Consider the following 19,248-nt stretch of genomic DNA (forward strand, 5'->3'; position numbering starts at 1 on the left):
TGAGATTGGCTGAACACGCGATGGTTTCGCAGTCTTGATTTAAAGCTTTCGTGACTGCAGTAATTCATTTTCTTAGTTTTTTCGGTAAAGTCACGTTGAAGAGAAACAACAAAATAACAAAATATATATAAAACAATAAAAAAAAAAAAAAATTATTGTTTTATATATATTTTGTTATTTTGTTGTTTCTCTTCAACGTGACTTTACCGAAAAAACTAAGAATATGGTTTCGCAGTCGTTAGCATCGTTTTATTTCTTTAACGGTGTGATTTTTTTCTTTAAAAAAAAAACAACCCGTTTCATTAACAGAGCGTGGGTGGCAATAATCACGAAAAAAATTATCGCGTGAGGCATATTCCATGAGATTAAAGAGGAAACATGAAAGTCAATGTTATATCTATTAATCAGAAGCAAGCATGTTAATCAGAAGGGCAGGAACGGGAAAATGAATTTTTTTAAAAAGCGTGTACCAATGCTGTACAACCTTGACAAGAGATGAGAGCCATTTTGATCAAAAAAAGGTCTTTCACACATATTTTAAAATAGATTTATTTATCGTTAACACGCAGACGTACATGCACGTGCGCATTGAAACTCCGTGTATCTCGCATATTTTTAACCAGGATTTGGCCAAGAGAGAGGCTAATTCTATAGATATATATTTTTTTTATTATGATGCCATTTACCCAAGCGATTATTATTGTTGTTACTACACTGACAAGTGAGGCGTTGCCACTCTCAAATACGTCGTGTGTGCCAGTTTCCAGCTATTCGACTCTTCCTCGAGCAAACAGGAGAGAAATGCCGTCCACAAATCTATGCCGTTTTTGATCACATCGTGGGGGGCGAGGGTGGCAAGATGGGAACTTTCGGAACGTGATAAGTGTTTTTGGTAAGTTAAATCATCCGCAAGAAAACTAAACTCTCCATCGTGGGTACCCTGCCGGACAAGCGCTTTGTTCCTTTTCCATCGCCTCCTCATCCTCTCCACTCTTGCCCTCTTCTTCCTCCCATCCCCTTGCCGACCTCTCTCTGTTAAAATTTCCGTCATCGCGGCCGAGGAACGAAGCAGAATTTATTCCTACCTGCACTTGAAATCTCGTGCCCATTGCATTTCGCCGGCTCTGTTACACGTTGCCGACTAAATTGAATTACATCTTGAATTCCTAAATAGTCTGAGTGTGCACGTGAATTTTTGTTATGTACATTGCCTGTGAGGGCTCTAGTTCATCGGTCAAGATGGACCTGTCTAGCTGAGAGAGCTCAATCATTTTGGGGGAGTCAGGAATGAGATTTTTAAAAGTGTGAAGATGTTAAACAACCGCTTCCGTTCTTCTTTTGACTTCTATACCTTTCCCTTGCCATGGCTCTCTGTTGTTTCCTAGATCACAATTAAGAGTTTGTGCTAATGCTGGGTTGTGCCGAATGTTCGCCCGGTTCTATGCTTTTTGCAGTTGCTATTCTTACAAAATATTAATGAAATTAAGATAATGATGCAGTACTCGGATACACGGGGTTTCACTTTGTTATTATTCCTATTGTTGCGTGCGTGTGTCAATATAATCCCAAAGACACATACGCACTGCATGTACGTACGTGTGCATTTCAATGTCAATTCCGTTTACCGGTCAGTTCTGTTTAGGTGTAAAAGACGATTGGGAAATATTCTGAGGAACTCCATTGGGTGCCCTGTGGGTGTTCAAAATGCTTGTACTGGGGGGGAGGGGGGACGAAAATATGTGGCCTCTTTCCCACGCAGCAAGGCAGAAATGATAATTTCAGTGCTCAATTAGACGTGAACTCTGGTATCGTCGGTGAAGATAAATCATTTGATCAAGTCACTGCTGGCAGAAGGGTCTCCAATAGGCGGAGCTCTGGAGGGTATTTTTTGGCCGACTCTTCAAAGCTGACCAGACGCCTTGGAAGAGGTGGGGAATACCCACACTTTACCCCACCAAACGTGACGCCGCCGATCGACTGACTGTGGCGTAACCCAATCATACTGCTGGGTGGACAGAGGCCGGGGGTGGGGGTGGGGGGGGGGGAGAGAGGGGTTGGGCGGGGGGAGGAGGGGGGGGGGTTTAAGAAACTTGCCCCATTTTTGTTTCAACTGCCACGCCAGGAGATGGAATTTTAACCCCGTGACTTCTGGATTGTAAGGCCCCGGCCTTGCAAACCATTAACGCCGAGGCACATTGACTCGGATTAACAGTGAAGTTCTCGCCTTCCGGAAGCACACGGTCTACTCGGAGAGTTCGGTCGGACCGGGTGGCGTGAGCACGAAGGCGTTAATGGCCAACGTTCCATCAGCTGCGAGCGAGGGCACCCAACAAAATGTCCCCGTAAATTGTCAATTTTGTTCACAAGGGTCAGCTGTCTAACATTGGCACAGGGGTTGCGTTGATTGCTAGGGCGAGCTGCGTGGAGAGGACTGCCCCGTGGGAGACTTACAACCTACAATCTTCTTCTCTGGGGGGGTTGGGGTGGAGGGGGCGGCAAAAGGGGAGGGGGGGGGATAAACGGGAGGGAACAGAGCAAGACATTGTGGTTAAAGTTTGTACCACACATGCGACCAAGGACTAACGGGTTCAGGGGGGGGGGGGGGGGAAATAAAGCAGGGGACGACCAGTCAGCAGCGCGGGCTACGTTCGGTAACGACGATCCGTCTCCCCGTTGTCTGAAGCGGCGGGGAAATCCGATGAGCTGTGAAGCTCTTTTTTCGTGTGCACAGGTGTCCAGTAGTTTCGCAGGTGTCCAGTGGATCGATTGCAGCGGTCAAACGCAAAACTAAAAACTAAAATTGCCCTCTCTCCGGCAAATACCACGGCTGACGTAAACTCCCCTTTTGCTGTGCAGGCGAACGTTTGCAGACACACACGCGTGTGTCTTTAACCTTAACGTGCATCGATGTTAAATGAATGCAAATACGATCAGTCTAAAAAACAAAATGTATATTGATGTTTGTGCACCAATGTCAATGCAGTTCCTCGATATTTTATGAGATTATCAGAGGTGGCTCAGCGGTCGAGTGTGGCGGCTCATGATTGCTCGGTTTGCGAATTCCTCAAGGACTTATAAAATGTGCAACGTTTTGATGGGAAAGTCAACAGTGGGTTGTCCTATGGATAGACTCGCCACCCCCCCCCCCCGCCATAGGAATGTGGAATCTCAACCAGTGGCTCAGGGCTGTAAACATGAGATGTGTACCACATTTGGGCAAGATAGCACTTTGACATTTGTTATTATTACACAGAAACACAAATAGTATCACTTTGGAGTCCCATCTAATGCAAGTGTAATGGGTTCAACTCAGTCGCAGGCGTCAACTTGGAGGCAACACATTTTTTCAGTTCCAACACACGGGGTAACTATCCCCTTAACAGAATAACAACTTATGGTGGTGACTACCAGGCTAACTATACTAGTTACTACACTAGTTACTACACTAGTTACTACGTGACTAGTGTAGTTAGCCAGGTGGTGACCACCAGGCTAACTACACTAGTTACTACACTAGTTACTACACTAGTCACAACGTTACTGGTGTAGCTAGCCAGGTGGTGACCACCAGGCTAACTACACTAGTTACTACACTAGTTACCACGTGACTGGTGTAGTTAGCCAGGTAGTGACCACCAGGCTAACTACACTAATTACTACACTAGTTACTACACTAGTAACTACACTAGTTACCACGTGACTGGTGTAGTTAGCCAGGTGGTGACCACCAGGCTAACTACACTAATTACTACACTAGTTACTACACTAGTAACTACACTAGTTACCACGTGACTGGTGTAGTTAGCCAGGTGGTGACCACCAGGCTAACTACACTAATTACTACACTAGTTACTACACTAGTTACAACGTAACTGCTGCTACGGACCGGGACCAACAGCTCGGGCCCGGGCCCACGTGTTGGAGACTCGGAGCACGTAGAACGTAGACGAAGGGTTTCTTCAGGATGAACAACAACAACAACAACCCCGGTCCCTCTTGGGGACCCGGTTTGTATTCTCTGCGGCGTGGCCGGCTCCGCCCTTGGCCACGCCCACCTTCCAGAACCCTCGGGAAGAATCTGGGTCCCAACCACGTGGCCACTCCTAGCACCCACTTGGGGCCCCTTTGTAGACTTAACTGGTCACGTGTCCTCGCGGGTCAACCAGAGTGCCATGGGCTTTAGTAACCTCGTTCCTACGGCCGGCACTCCCACACCCTGTCCTGTAGGGGCTGGCACTGCACTCCAAGCGTGGTGCCATCCAGCGCTATCAATCAGCGTTCACCGGGCCCCTCCAGGGCCGGTACTGCACCCACACCGCTGTGGTATCCGCGATGTCGCTACACCGCTACAGCGTGCCTCTCTAGGGCCGGCACTGCACCCAGCATGTTGACATCCAGTGATGTCACTACACAAGCATTGCTTAGGAATTGCATTCATTTGAGGAGCCACCATGTGCAAACTGAGCACGTGCACAACTTTGTTTCGATTGCGCCTTTAACACACAGCGAGTGTCACTGTTCCTGCGGTTTTACCCAATCGCTGCACTGCAAATATCATTCCTCCCTCACCGCCCACCCCCCCCCAGTGAGCAGTGAAGACATTTATAGAGCGTGCGGTTTCAAACGTCCATGCCCCCCCCCACCTGCTCCTCTCTGGCACCGTTTCAGCCTCTGACGTGAACTCCTTTATAAACTGCAGTCACAGTCAATTCTGCTACGTTAATAAAAGAAAAACGTGGGGCCGGAGCTGCGGTCGCTGGCGTTCAACGCAACGCTGCGACGTGACTTCTGGGGGCACGGCTAACATCAGTGGCGCTGAGTGAAAGCAAAATCCTCCCGGATCACCCCCCCCCAACCTCGCCTCCGACTGCACCAGCCCACACGGAATTATGCGGCATAGCGGCACTGCCGCTAGAAACCCTTCGTCTGGCAGTCCGATAGACAAAAAAGGGCCGTGTATATATTTTTTAGAACGTGTGCATGCGTGAATGTTGTATGCACGTTGAACGAACTTCTCTCATATGGCGTTGAAAATATGAAAAAAATAAGCCCAACAGGCTACAGATGTAATTTTTTATTAATTTTTTTCAGGGCATTCCGCGGCATCTGGGGTGGTAGCTGAGTGTGGTCCACTCGTTCCACCAGGGTACGAGCATTGTATTGGGCAGCCGTCCTCGGGCAATCCGATGGTTTTGCACCTCCGCGCATTCGCAGTTTTGCGGAGTCCCCGACTGCCGATCGTGCCATTTGTGGAGCCAATCTACCCACACCTTCTCCCACGTGCTGTGCACACACTGTTGAGAGAGGTCTGCGGTATTAACGCTTGGCATTAATCACAAAAGCAAAGTTTGTAGGGAATAATAGCCATTTTCTATACTTTTGAGGCATAAGCAATTAGAAAATAACACTTATTACCCAGGAACAAAAATCGTGTTACATAGTGTATATTTATAACCCGGCACAGACTCCGGAAGCTAAGCAAGAGTGAGCCTGCAGCGTGCTTGTATAGGCCGTTACGGGGCTAAGTGCTGGCAGCAGAGGCCAGTCCAGTGGAACAAAATCCACGGCTGTATTTCGTTAATACATCCCCACGTCTATGCTTCACCGAAGCCGCACTGACCAGCGTGGTGAAGTACGGTCAAACAACCCCCCACAACTCGTTCAGCAAAGCATTGATAAAATACTCCACTGTTAATTTCAATGGCCGTGTAGATCGAGTGTTGTGCTGATTGGGTATGGTCTGGCATAACCTCTGTATGTGTCTGAACGAGCTGACAACATGTGATGTGTGTGAGTCGTCTGATACCAATCACCAAAGACCAAACTAAGTTTAAAGTAAAATTTTCTTAAAATTCCAATTCTCCTTCTTAATTGTATCCGGTATATGTTGTGGATTTTTTTTTTAAATGATGCATTCTAAAATATATGTCATTATTTACTTTTGGATTAGATCGTGTAGGCGTAATTAAGATTTTCAGCTAAACCCTCCGGCAACCGACACGGCCAATCAAATCAAGTTGTCACGTGGGAAAATATGCTAAATGATTAGATTTTTTTTATCAGTGAACCCTAAGGTTGAAACGCACGTAACGTTCTGGCAATTTTCTCATGACATTTCGCTGGAGATTACACCCAGGTCGTCGGGGTACAGAGCAGAGAAGCATCAAGGTCTGTGCTCTCCGTTTGACCGCGCTAAAAAAGTACTCAACATGCGCCCGATGTCGTGGGCAGGGTCGAGAAGCCTGCGAAAATGCTTGCATGGGCGATCGCGGTGCACGAAATAATGTTATCATCCAGCAGTGGATTGACTAACGGGCTGTGCGAGTAAACGCTGTTTTTGTAAAGGAAAAATTCAAGGCCTAAAATAACGCTGACTCCTTCATCTAAGGGATTTTTTCGTTGTTGTTCCAATCCACGACAGATGGGTGCCGTTACCGAACGCTCCCGCGGAGCTGAGAAATTATCAGCAGACTCCGCGTCCACACACACACAGGACATAATCGGGGGCTGGGCATGCCTCGTCCACTACCTACAAATGGGTTTCAGAGCCATGCCACGCTGGGATATCTGCTGCATGCGAGACGCGTAGGTGGGGGTGCGAGCAAGCGGTCGATCGCCGGGAAACTAACACATCGGGCAAGCGCGCACGCACGTAAACACATGTACGCATGCATGTGCACACGCGTACGTACATGTGTGCAGCAATGAGAACATTCACACGCGCAAGCGACAGAGTAAAACCGTCTACACCATGGGGGTTACAGTCTTCCCTTAAACCCAAGGGATGTAAAAGGTATATGTGTATGCCATTATTCCTATTATGCTTTGATTAAAAAGGAAAGCCTGAGTTTCATAACTCTTTTTAATGAGGGTCCTGCCAAGTTTTTGTGGCAGGGCATGGCGATTGGTATGTACGGTACGTTCCTATGGAGTAATTTGCAGGGGAATTTTTTTTCAAAATTCAGCAAATTTGGACCGTGACACCAGCAAGTGCCCAAAGCCGACTCTTGCGAACGCTGTCAAGGATCTTTAACATCCGCTGCGAAGCGGGAGGAGTGTATTTTTATGCTTCACGCACACACATGCACGGCAGGATTGATCGGGGTGGCCCCCTGGATGCGAACCGTGAACCTCTGCAACAAGCGAAGAACGTCCATTCGGATCATTTTTGATAATTTTCTGGCTATAAATTTCCACGTGATAGGCAACTTTATAGTTTCAGTTTTCAGTTTAATTTATTAGGTATAGCCCTGTGAGCCATTCGGCTCTTGAATCGGGTGCAACCGGAACCAACAAAAAACATGAACAAGAAAACATCTTAAAAGTGACTACGTGCAAACAGAAAAATCGTTATACAGCTATCATTTGTGGCCAGGTTACTTCTGAAAAATAAATTCATACCTCAATGGGCATTACCTTCCCTGTACTTTGCACTTTTGTCGTGTTTTTTTGCACTATCTGTTGTTGCAACGTTTCTGACCCCATGCCACTACTGGACATCTTTAAAAAAAGAGCTTTGTAGCTCATCAGATTCCTCCTGCAGTACAAATGCTGATTCTGAACGCGCTGCAGCTAGGGCCACATCGCCGCTCCACAGGCGTGGATGCAATCGCCCGCGTGCGTGTGTGGGGCGGTGGAGCGATCGCTCTTGTGTGTGCGTGGGGCGGTCGAGCGGCGATTCTTGCACCGCGCTAAGGAACCCCGGCAACCCACAGATTGAATCTCTCACTCAAGGGCCACATCGGTGGTGAAAATCTAAACTGGTCACGGACCTCCTCTAAGATGGCGCCGATGATGACAGCCTCGGCCGGTTGGTGCGCCCTGTTTTGTCCAGTTTTGTCTTGAGAGGGGCCTGCTGTTCAACACACCCGTGCTGGTGAGAGAGGCCTGCTGTTCATCACACCCGTGCTGGTGAGAGAGGCCTGCTGTTGAGGGGCCTGCTGTTCATCACACCCGTGCTGGTGAGAGAGGCCTGCTGTTCAGCACACCCGTGTTGAGGGGCCTGCTGTTCAGCACACCCGTGCTGGTGAGAGGGGCCTGCTGTTGAGGGGCCTGCTGTTCAGCACACCTGCGCTGGTGAGAGAGGCCTGCTGTTGAGGGGCCTGCTGTTCAGCACACCCGTGCTGGTGAGAGAGGCCTGCTGTTGAGGGGCCTGCTGTTCAGCACACCCGTGCTGGTGAGAGAGGCCTGCTGTTGAGGGGCCTGCTGTTCAGCACACCCGTGCTGGTGAGGGAGGCCTGCTGTTCAGCACACCCGTGCTCGTGAGAGAGGCCTGCTGTTCAGCACACCCGTGCTGGTGAGAGGGGCCTGCTGTTCAGCACACCCGTGCTGGTGAGAGGGGCCTGCTGTTCAGCACACCCGTGCTGGTGAGAGGGGCCTGCTGTTCAGCACACCTGTGCTGGTGAGAGGGGCCTGCTGTTCAACACACCCGTGCTGGTGAGAGGGGCCTGCTGTTCAACACACCCGTGCTGGTGAGAGGGGCCTGCTGTTCAGCACACCCGTGCTGGTGAGAGGGGCCTGCTGTTCATCACACCCGTGTTGGTGAGAGAGGCCTGCTGTTCAGCACACCCGTGCTGGTGAGAGAGGCCTGCTGTTCAGCACACCCGTGCTGGTGAGAGAGGCCTGCTGTTCAGCACACCCGTGTTGAGGGGCCTGCTGTTCAGCACACCCGTGCTGGTGAGAGAGGCCTGCTGTTCAGCACACCCGTGTTGAGGGGCCTACTGTTCAGCACACCCGTGCTGGTGAGAGGGGCCTGCTGTTCAGCACACCCGTGCTGGTGAGAGGGGCCTGCTGTTCAGCACACCCGTGCTGGTGAGAGGGGCCTGCTGTTCAACACACCCGTGCTGGTGAGAGAGGCCTACTATTCATCACACCCGTGCTGGTGAGAGGGGCGTGCTGTTCATCACACCTGTGTTGGTGAGAGGGGCCTGCTGTTCAACACACCCGTGCTGGTGAGAGAGGCCTACTGTTCATCACACCCGTGCTAGTGAGAGGAGCCTACTGTTCAACACACCAGTGCTGGTGAGAGAGTCCTGCTGTTCAGCACACCCATGCTGGTGCGAAGATGGCGCCGATGATGGTAGCCTCAGCCGGTCGGTGCGCCCTGTTTTGTCTTGTTTTGTCTGTCAATTCAGTGTTTTGCCAAGATTTTCAGAGTTCTCTAGCAAGAGACGAACTTTTAAATATCAGGGAAACAACGCCTGTGGATTTAATTCCTACTTTTCTGCTTCCAGCGGCAGAATTAGTAGGCATTCTAGTCAATGCCGCGCTAGTCTTTGCTCAATCAGCGAAACGCCGCCCAAGGGGTAAACGGTCGGGGGCTCTAGTACGGCTACGCAGACGCGGGATCCGAACAGTGCTTCCGAGCTTTTTCCTCTCCAACGTACGTTCACTGTACAACAAAATGGATGAACTTCAGCTACTGATGGTAAAAAACAAAGACTTTCTTTCAGCTTCTGTTTTGTGCTTCACGGAAACATGGCTGTGTGATTTGATTCCGGACACTTCTCTACAACTAGCAGGATTCCATCTTGTAAGATCGGATCGTGACATAGCACTCTCCGGCAAGACGAAAGGCGGTGGTATTTGTTTTTACATTAACAGTGGCTGGTGTGTAGATGTCACAGTGATTCTGCAACATTGTTCTCCACTCCTTGAATAAATTTTTATAACCTGTAAACCGTTTTACTCGCCTCGCTCATTTTGGTCGGAGTTTATTTGCCGCCTTGTCCTCAGGTTAAAGAGGCCCAACGCATGCTCGCCGATCAGATTCTGAGTGTGGAGTGAGCAAATCCAGATTCGTTGGTTATCGTACTTGGCAACTTTAACAAAGGTAATCTCAGCCACGAACTCCCCAAATACATACAATTCATTAAATGCGCAACCAGAGAAGGGAACACTCTGGATCACTGCTACACTACAGTCAGTAGAGCCTACCACGCCGTCCCCCGAGCAGCACTAGGACACTCTGACCATGCCATGGTCCACCTGATTCCTGCATACAGGCAGAAACTAAAACTCTGTAAACCTGCTGTGAGGACATCTAAATAGTGGACCAGTGAGGCTGTGGAAGATTTGCGGGCGTGCTTAGACTGTACTGACTGGGATATGTTCACGACTGCTATCAATAGTCTGGATGAACTCACAGAGGCTGTGACGTCCTACATCAGCTTCTGTGAGGACTGCTGTATCCCAACACGTACCAGGGTGAACTTTAACAACAATAAGCCCTGGTTCTCAGCAAAGCTCAGAAGGTTGAGGTTGGAGGAGGAAGCGTTTAGGAGTGGGGATAGAGACAGATTCAAGGAGTCGAAGAACAGGTTTAGCAAAGCGGTGAGAGAGGCTAAACGACTGTACTCAGAGAGACTAAAACACCAGTTCTCTACTAACGACGCTGCTTCTGTCTGGAGAGGGCTCAGGCAGATCACCAACTACAAACCCAGAACCCCCCACACCACTAACGACTCCCGCCTAGCCAACGACCTGAACGAGTTCTACTGTAGATTTGAAAGACAATTGGACTGTCCTGAACCACCCCTTCCCACCCAAGAGGCCCCACCCCCCACCCATACTACAGAGACGATTCTCTCCTTTCAGGAGGGAGAAGTTAATAGACTTTTCAAGAGGCAGAATCCACGCAAAGCAGCCGGGTCGGACTCTGTCTCTCCAGCCACCCTCAGGCACTGCGCTGACCAGCTGTCTCCGGTGTTCACCAACATCTTTAACACCTCCCTGGAGACATGCCATGTACCAGCCTGTCTCAAGTCCTCCACCATCATCCCTGTGCCCAAAAAGCTAAGGCCAACAGGACTAAATGATTACAAACCGGTCGCCCTTACATCTGTGGTAATGAAGTCTCTTGAGCGCCTGGTCCTGGCACACCTCAAAGCCATCACAGACCCTCTCCTGGACCCCCTTCAGTTTGCCTACAGAGCCAACAGGTCTGTGGACGACGCAGTTAACATGGCCCTCCACTTCACCCTACAGCATCTGGACGCCCCAGCATCCTACGTCAGGATCCTGTTTGTGGACTTCAGCTCTGCCTTCAACACCATCATCCCTGCCCTGTTTCAGGACAAGCTCTTCCAGCTGAACGTGCCCTACACCACCTGTAAATGGATCACAGACTTCCTGTCTGACAGGAAGCAGTGCGTTAAGCTGGGAACACAAATCTCTGACTCCAGGTCCATCAGCACCGGAACTCCTCAGGGCTGCGTCCTTTCCCCATTGCTCTTCTCCCTGTATACCAACAGCTGCACCTCCAATCATCTGTGCGTCAAACTCTTGAAGTTTGCGGACGACACCACCCTCATTGGGCTGATCTCTGGTGGGGATGAGTCTGACTATAGGTGGGAAGCTGACAACCTGGTGACCTGGTGTAGCCAGAACAACTTAGAGCTAAATGCTCTAAAGACAGTTGAGATGGTTGTAGACTTCAGGAAGAATACAGCCCCCCTCACCCCCATCACCCTGTTAGACTCCCCAGTCAAAATTGTAGAGTCCTTCCACTTCCTGGGCACTATTCTCTCCCGGGACCTCAAGTGGGAACTGAACATCAGCTCCCTCACCAAGAGAGCTCCACAGAGGATGTACTTTCTACGGCAGCTGAAGAAATTCAACCTGCCAAAGACAATGATGGTGCAATTCTATACAGCGATCATTGAATCCATCCTCACCTCCTCCATAACCGTCTGGTATGCTGCTGCCACTGCCAAGGACAAGAGCAGACTGCAGCGTATCATCCACACTGCTGAGAAGGTAATTGCCTGCAATCTACCAACCCTCGAGGACCTGCACACGACAAGGACCATGAGGCGAGCGAGGAAGATTATGGCCGATACCTCCCACCCTGGACACTCTCTGTTTCAGCTACTCCCCTCCGGCAGAAGGCTTCGGTCTATCAGGACCAAAACCTCACGCCATAAAAACAGTTTCTTCCCATCTGCTGCTGGCCTGTTAAACAAGGCCAAGGGCTTACACTGATTTTAACATTTTATCTACATAATGACACCTTGCCGATATTAACTATGTTAACCTATTTGTATTTTTTATTTTTAAATTATATCTTAAAGCTATTTTATATTCGATATTTATTCAATTTTATATACTTCAGCCCCTTGGTGTTAGTTAGACTTTTAACCCTTATTATTATAGTAAGACTTGTTTAAAACTTATTTGAGATTTTAGATTCCTATATGTTGAATGTATGCACCATCCTGCCAAAGTAAATTCCATGTCGGTGTGAACTTTCATGGCGAATAAAACCCTTTCTGATTCTGATTCTAAGTTGACTCAGCCTGAATCAGTGAGCACCTGGCGTGTGGTTGGTAAGCATCAGCGCCACGTGCGACGAAGGGGGCCGGGTGTGGTGCTATGGTCACACCACCTCCTCGTGAACCCTGCCGGACTTAATGGGCACTCGATAACAGCACTTACCCAAGCAGCCTGCGGAGGCTACACGGGCGATCTTCGTCTTTGTTGGTGTGGGAGGCGGCAGTGCAGTGGTTCCAGCACTGCACTTGACTCCCAACAGCTTGGGGCTCGTTGCTGGCAGCCGCCCATGTCAGTGGGTGAGCGATACCCAAACCGGCCAAGGGACTCCCCCCAGGTCAACACAGCCTTAAATTAGTACCATGGCGCTGCGTGCAAACATCGCCAACGAGGAGACGAATGTGGCCATGTGCGGCGCTGAGCCCACCCATCATCCTCCCCTGGTATGGCGAGCACCACGGTATTCGATCTTCGTTCGCACGGCTGCTGATGTAGATGCAGAGCAACAACTACGATTTTACATCCAGGTGGTTAACCGCGTCAGGAGCAAAGTGCATCGCTGCGGCTTCTCCTTCGTATTTGTCGATCAGGGGGAAATTGCGTCGCTGTACGCCGTACGGTCTGTTCTGGATGACCACAGTCGCACACCGGACAGTTTTTTAATTTTCCATTTGTGCATCGGGCATCCGCATCTACTGCCATAGTTTGTGCAGTGGATGCGGTTTAGGGTGCACCATGAGCTTCGTGGGAGATCAAACCCAGGGATCGTTTGCGTTGGGTCTTTCTTCTGCGTTGGGTCTTCGGTGCTCCGCTAACGTCATGTGCCCTAACACTCCACAAGGCTGCTTTGAAGATGTATGTCATTGTCTGCGGGAGCTTCCGTCAAGTGGGTACGATACAATGTGTGCACATGATTCAGGGGGAGGAGGAACGAGGGTACCTGGAGTCTTGGCAAGCGCGCATTTGACGTGTTCGCACGCACATCGTAAAACGAGCGTCAGGTGTTTATTTGGGAAAACGAGTGTGGACGTAGCAGGCAGGAGTGACTGCTTATTAAAACAGCGTCTGCAATATATATAAAAATAAAAGTGTTGGATTACATCCCACGCAGATTTTGCTCGTACTAATTTGGTTCACAGATAATGAGAGCAGGCGGTCCATTTTCTGTGCAGTGCGGTTTGTCGCACCGCAGCATCACAGCACTTAATGGCAAATATAAAAGCACTATTTTTAATTGGAAGCGCTCGCGGCAATGCAGGAGGAGGCCTTTCTTAAAATGTTCGACGAAACGAAGAGTGGCCATTTGCTCTCGTAGGAATATCCCCCCCCCGCCCTCACCACCACCATGAAAAAATGGGGCAAAATGTCAATTTACAAACGGAAAGTTCTTCACGATAGCTGCCCAGTTGTTTAAACTGTTTTGAAATGGCAAAGCCAACAATTTGATGCCTGCATCGCCAGGGTTAAACTAAGGTCACCGTGTCCTCGAAGCCAGGACGATGCACTGCTTTCCGTTTTTGGGTAACCACACTCTGCGCACAGATTGTCCTACCACTTGGCGCAAATGTCCAAACAGAGAAAAGCAATCGTGTTGATGACTTCCTTACGCAAATGCTGCGATTTCACTCACTCCTCTGCTATTTAATCGGGCCAACTGGAAAGGCGAAACGTGCAAATTGGTGAAGCGTCGTTGGCATTAGTGTGGAACGAGAGAGGGGAATGAATAAGAAAATAAAGACACGAGATAATCCGCTCCGGTGCAGCACGTCCCGCGTGCGTAAACGCATTCACACGTTTTAATGCGGGGCGCGGGGGGGTGGGTGGGTGGGGAGGGCGTCGATGTTCGGCTGGAACCGGTGGACGGGCCGGGACACAGAGGGATCGGGCGAAGCGTAAACGCCCCATTAGTATTCAGCGCAAGCGGACGACGAACCTGAACAAAATGGATTCTCAAAACAATAAAGCCGAGCAAACGGCCCCGGCACAAGGAGCTCCCTGGTGGATACATTCTGGCGTGGAATGCTTTACCTACCACTCCTCCTCCTCACGCAGCAGATGCACGGACAGTAAATAACAACACACGCATGCATGCAAAACGAAAAAAACAACAACAACAGAAACCGCATCGCAACCTGCCTGCAACGGACGTGCGTACAGACCTGGCATGATGACGTCTGAGAAGCCGAGTTTCCTTGCGAAAGGCACGCCACGGGAAAAGATGATGGGGTGCTCGCGTTTCATTTGGTCCATCTCTCCATGCAGCATCTGCAGTGACACTATCAGCCCTGGGGACACGAGAAGGGGCCAGCCATCGTCAGCGATCACCACCGACAACGACCACAATGACAACGATGACGACAACAACAACACCGACAACAGCTACGACAATGACGAAAACAATGGCGGCGACAACGGCAACAGCGCCGACAACAACAACGCCAACAACAACTACGACAACAATGACAACAGCAATGACAACGACAACAACAATCACAACAAAGACAACAATGGCGACAACAACTTCGACAACAGCGAAGACAATGACAACAACAACAACAACAAAAATGGCAATAGCAATGACAACAATCACGACAATCACAACAATGACAACAACAATCACAACAAAGACAACAACGACAACAACAACGCAAGGCAACGACACATCGCAGCCGCGGGGGCCTTTAGCGAGGACCACTTTGTTCGGTGACTTGGTGAGCATTAAAAACAAAAAAAGTCTTTAAAGGAATTCCCGCTCAAATGAGCCTTGACACGGTGCCAATCTCATATTTACAGCCGTAAGGCAGTGGTGGAAATTCCACATTTCTACGATGGAACAGCGAGAGTATATATGTATAGCGGAAAACCACTGTCGACTTTCACACAAAGTTGCAGTCGGTTTAATCGACCACGGAGGGATGATGGGTTGAGTCAACCCCCAATCAGAATTTCAAACTTATGACCTTCGACGAACAATATTATTCACAATCAAGATTTTTGGTGTTAGATCGCGTAAGTGAAAATGTGTCGTAGCCCTCCACCACCTGACACAGCCAGTACGGTTTGTCCACTTTTTTTCAAATTTTCTTGCTGTGGTTTCCACACCTGATGATGATTGCTTGTGTTGCAATCGAAACGTCGTGATAATTTTATTGTTTTATTTTTATTATTTTATTATTTCCCTTTCTACGTGACTTCACCGAAAGAAACAAGAATACACATTGTAAATGTCGTGGATTTACTCTCCAACACACCGTTGGGCTGAAGTGGTAACTAATTGGCACGTTTTGTTTACGTGACAAAACCTTCCTGGCTGTGTCGCGTGGTGGAGGGTTACGACACGTGTATATTTGTGCGATATAACCCCAAAAATCTTTATTGTGAATTCTGACCTTCCGCTTGCACGCCACTCACTCTACCGCTGAGCGAACCTGGCTGTTTATTGAGCATCGGATGAGGCATTAAGAGGGATGGCACGGACCTCTTATTGGGAAACCACACAAAAGCAAGAGTGTATGACACCAAATCGATGCGGTGTCCCTTAGAGACTTTACATACAAGCTACGAATGCTTTGGTGTTGTCGTTGTTGCTTTAGTGTCGTGTGTATTGGGCACTTCTTACAGCAGCAAGCAAAGTTGCATACCACACCACGCCTGACTAGGAGTGTCATGACGGTAAGATTTTCCGACTAGCTTCGATTCGTCACTCATACCGGCATTTGCGTTATGGCGTGCGAGAATCCATCGCCGTATTTGCCTTGTGCGTACATAAATGGGTCCACGTGACCGCTGTTTCCATGAGAGGCTGCGATATCTCAGAAATTCAGTCATTTCTTCTCGTGGCCATCAATGGGCCAGCACCACTGTTGACCGAAATGTTATTTAAATTTTTGTTTGACGCAAAGTGCTTTGTTCATCGCCGATATTATTTTTTCTTTGAGTGCGAGCAAAAAAAAAAAACCCGTACGTATATGGACGCTAACAGCGGCGTAAAATAAACAACCCCTAACACTCTTCCGTGAAAATGTAAAATGCGACTTTTAGATTCGCCCGTTCGTCAAAAGCCTCACAAGGTCCCGCAGACCACCGACCTCACAAGGTCCCGCTCAGCGAAACGGCGCCCTGAGCTTCGACCGTGGGCTGACCGCCGCGCGTTTGTCTGCAAGCCGCACAAGCTCTGGAATTCTCTTGGAGGCCGGGACCTTGCACATCGTACATTGCAACATCGTGACGTTGTGGACGGCATTACAATGGGATCGACGGCGTCAGCGGGCACACCGGACTCATCAGAGCAGGCGGGGGGGAGGGGAGTCGATGGACACTTCTAAGCCCCTACTGAAGAGCCCCACCAATTATTTAACAAGGCTTCCTGTCACTTCGTGTGTACTGTATGTGGAACTGTTTTCGCACCGTATGCATCCAACCGTGCTAATTAATCTCGTCTCTTTAGTCCATCTCTCCACGGTTACTTCTCACTTATTTTCTTAACTTACATGGCACAGAGTTCGGAGAATCCACTGTTTAAAGGTCGCCTTATACATTTAAATTATTATCATCATCATCATCACTGCAGAAATGTTAACAGGGGAAGCCCCTTCCACCTCGAGCCCCCACAGTCGCCCTTCCCCCGCACCTCCGATTGGCACGGTTGGCTACGTACGGTGAAAAAGAAGTTCAACATACATACATCTGTCGCCCATTAAATAGGCTTTATTTTAAGACCAAAGTCTTATTGATAAATGTGTTCAGCAAAAAAAAAATCACATTCTGTCGTAGGGCATTTGAAGAAAAGCAACGGGCTATAATTGTATTTTTTATTTTATTCTGTATGCCCATTCTATGGTATCCGGGATGGTATCTGAGTGGAGTCCACTCGTTCCACCAGAGTACGCGCGCTGAATCGGGCAGTCATCGGTGATATACGCCTAGGGGGATTGCACCTCACAGCGTTCGCAGTTTGGAGAGTCCATCTTCCATTTATAGAGGAAATACAGTAAGTGTATATGTTGGTGTGCAATGACAGAATATTTGTAACCGTGGATATGGCCGACAGCAAGCAACAGATGTATCGAGTGCTGGGGATAAGGGATGCCTCGAAATCCCAATCCATATGTGCAGTTTCATTTTTAATAGCCTGTCACTTTCACTTATTCCTTAGGTGCCGCAGACTCGGACGCAGCACAAGGCAGCCACTCTCACGTGGTGCACATTATGAGCTCAATTATTACGCAGAAACAAGGCCAGAACCTTTACAAAACATAACACCAAATAATTCGATTTTTTTTTTATTTTACCAAGGCCCCACTGAGGTATACAGCCTTTTTTGTTTTAAAGCAGCGACCTGGCTATCACAAATGATAGCTCAAGTGAAGTGGCTTATAACGGGGAAAATTTGTAGCAGCCAAATACTCTAAACGCGTGATCGTTGTTTCTAAATGGGGAGGGGAAAAAAAACGAAGGACCCGGAGAAAAATCCACGCGGCCACAGCGAGAGAGAGACACACAAACTCCAAATATACAGCAGGCGTCAGGGTCGGGTTCGAACCCACGATCTCCTTTAACATCTCGCCCCCCCCCAACCCCTTCCCCCCCCCCCGCCAATTTTGTGTAATCGCGATTTCCACAATGGCGCGTAAATATTTGACGCGATTGAACGCAAGCTGTCTCTCTGCTACTGCTCTTGCACAAACGGAGTGGCGACGCACAGACCAGTTGGTACGCATAGAGCTCTGCGCTCGAGTCTGGTGTCTTTAGAGGTTCAGGTGGTGCTCGTGGGCAGCACGTTTACAACTCGCACAGCCTAGGTCATCACGAGCGCGCAAGCGGTTGTTAGCCATGGCCGCGAATTGAATCCAGGCCATTGGATTCACGTCCCAGTGTGTTAATGACATATTGACTTGTTTTAAATGCGATTCTGCAGGCAATTAACGACGCATAAGTTCCAACGAATTAAAGTAATTAATTACACAAATTTTATGCATGCGATGTATTTCTGAGAAGTTGGTCATATGTCTACGGATGCCAATGCTTTCAGTCATTTTGGAGAGGTTGTATGTATGTTTGTTGAGCCCCTTTCGCACCGTACGTAGCCAACCGTGCTAATCGGAGGTGTGCGGGGGAAGGACAACAAACTAAACACAAAAATCAGTTTCAAATTTTTTGTCAATCTAGATGATATAAAAGTGCATAGCTTCAGTGGCTTCCTAATATCGGAAGAGCGTTCCAGACGGCCGCAGAAGCGCGTCTGAAATCGCGCGATGCGGTGGCCGCCTTTGTTTGATGGCTCGTGTAGGAATCGATTATATAGATTTAATAACATCAGTCCTTGTTCTGCTCTACCCCCCCACCCACATTACCAACCAGCACGAGGCAAAACGCGGTGAAGTATGGTCAAACAAGCCCAAGACTGACAGCAAAGTGAAGGAGGCCTTCATCCACCAGTAAAGCAACGCAGTCCTGTAAATTAAACAATTTAATATTTGAGATACAGATCACAGAAACAATTAATATGCTTGGTATTTTCGTCATCCCTGTGAAGCGCAACGCTATGACGAATGGACACCGTAAGTTATTTTTCTAACGGACAGCAAATGCCTTTTTAAATTAGCATCGTCGAGAATGTCTCCCGGTTACCACCAAAAGTCACTACGTCTCTTTGTGAGGCGCCCTCCCATTGCGTGATATCAGACAAGAGTGCCTTGTACTGAAAGCGATCCCCCCCACTCCCCCGCCCATGTCCGTGTCTTGGAAAGAAAATTAAAAATAAGACAAGACACAATTTAGGTAATCAGGCCAATTCATGTGGAAATGCCAAAGCAGCAGCGATGCTGTGGGACCATCAGCCAATCTCGTGAGCAGCTCGCACATAGACGACATTACATCAGGGTGGTGGCGCAACGGGGAAGACGCGTGCCTCACAACACGAAGGTCCCGGGTTCGACTCCCGGCTCGGGCATATCGTCACTTTAAGATGTTTTTATT

General features: G+C 48.9%; 1 protein-coding gene across 9 annotated transcripts in view; it reads right to left on the minus strand.

The window, feature by feature from the left end:
- DOCK3 (dedicator of cytokinesis 3) overlaps nt 1–19,248 on the minus strand; it is a 237,977-nt gene that overhangs the window by 67,240 nt on the left and 151,489 nt on the right. For 6 of the 9 annotated variants that reach the window (XM_032969863.2, XM_032969866.2, XM_076073502.1 and 3 more), the window contains exons 14-15: nt 14,430–14,555; nt 2,452–2,469 (exon numbers count right to left, since the gene is read on the minus strand). In XM_032969863.2, coding sequence (XP_032825754.2) covers nt 2,452–2,469; nt 14,430–14,555 — 144 coding nt within the window. The remainder of the gene's footprint in view (nt 1–2,451; nt 2,470–14,429; nt 14,556–19,248) is intronic. The other 3 variants (XM_032969867.2, XM_032969868.2, XM_032969864.2) reach the window with 1 other exon arrangement.

This window comes from Petromyzon marinus, chromosome 42, assembly GCF_048934315.1.
Source record: "Petromyzon marinus isolate PM22_M1 ecotype Great Lakes invasive population chromosome 42, UKy_Petmar_22M1.pri1.0, whole genome shotgun sequence".
Classification (NCBI taxonomy): domain Eukaryota; kingdom Metazoa; phylum Chordata; class Hyperoartia; order Petromyzontiformes; family Petromyzontidae; genus Petromyzon; species Petromyzon marinus.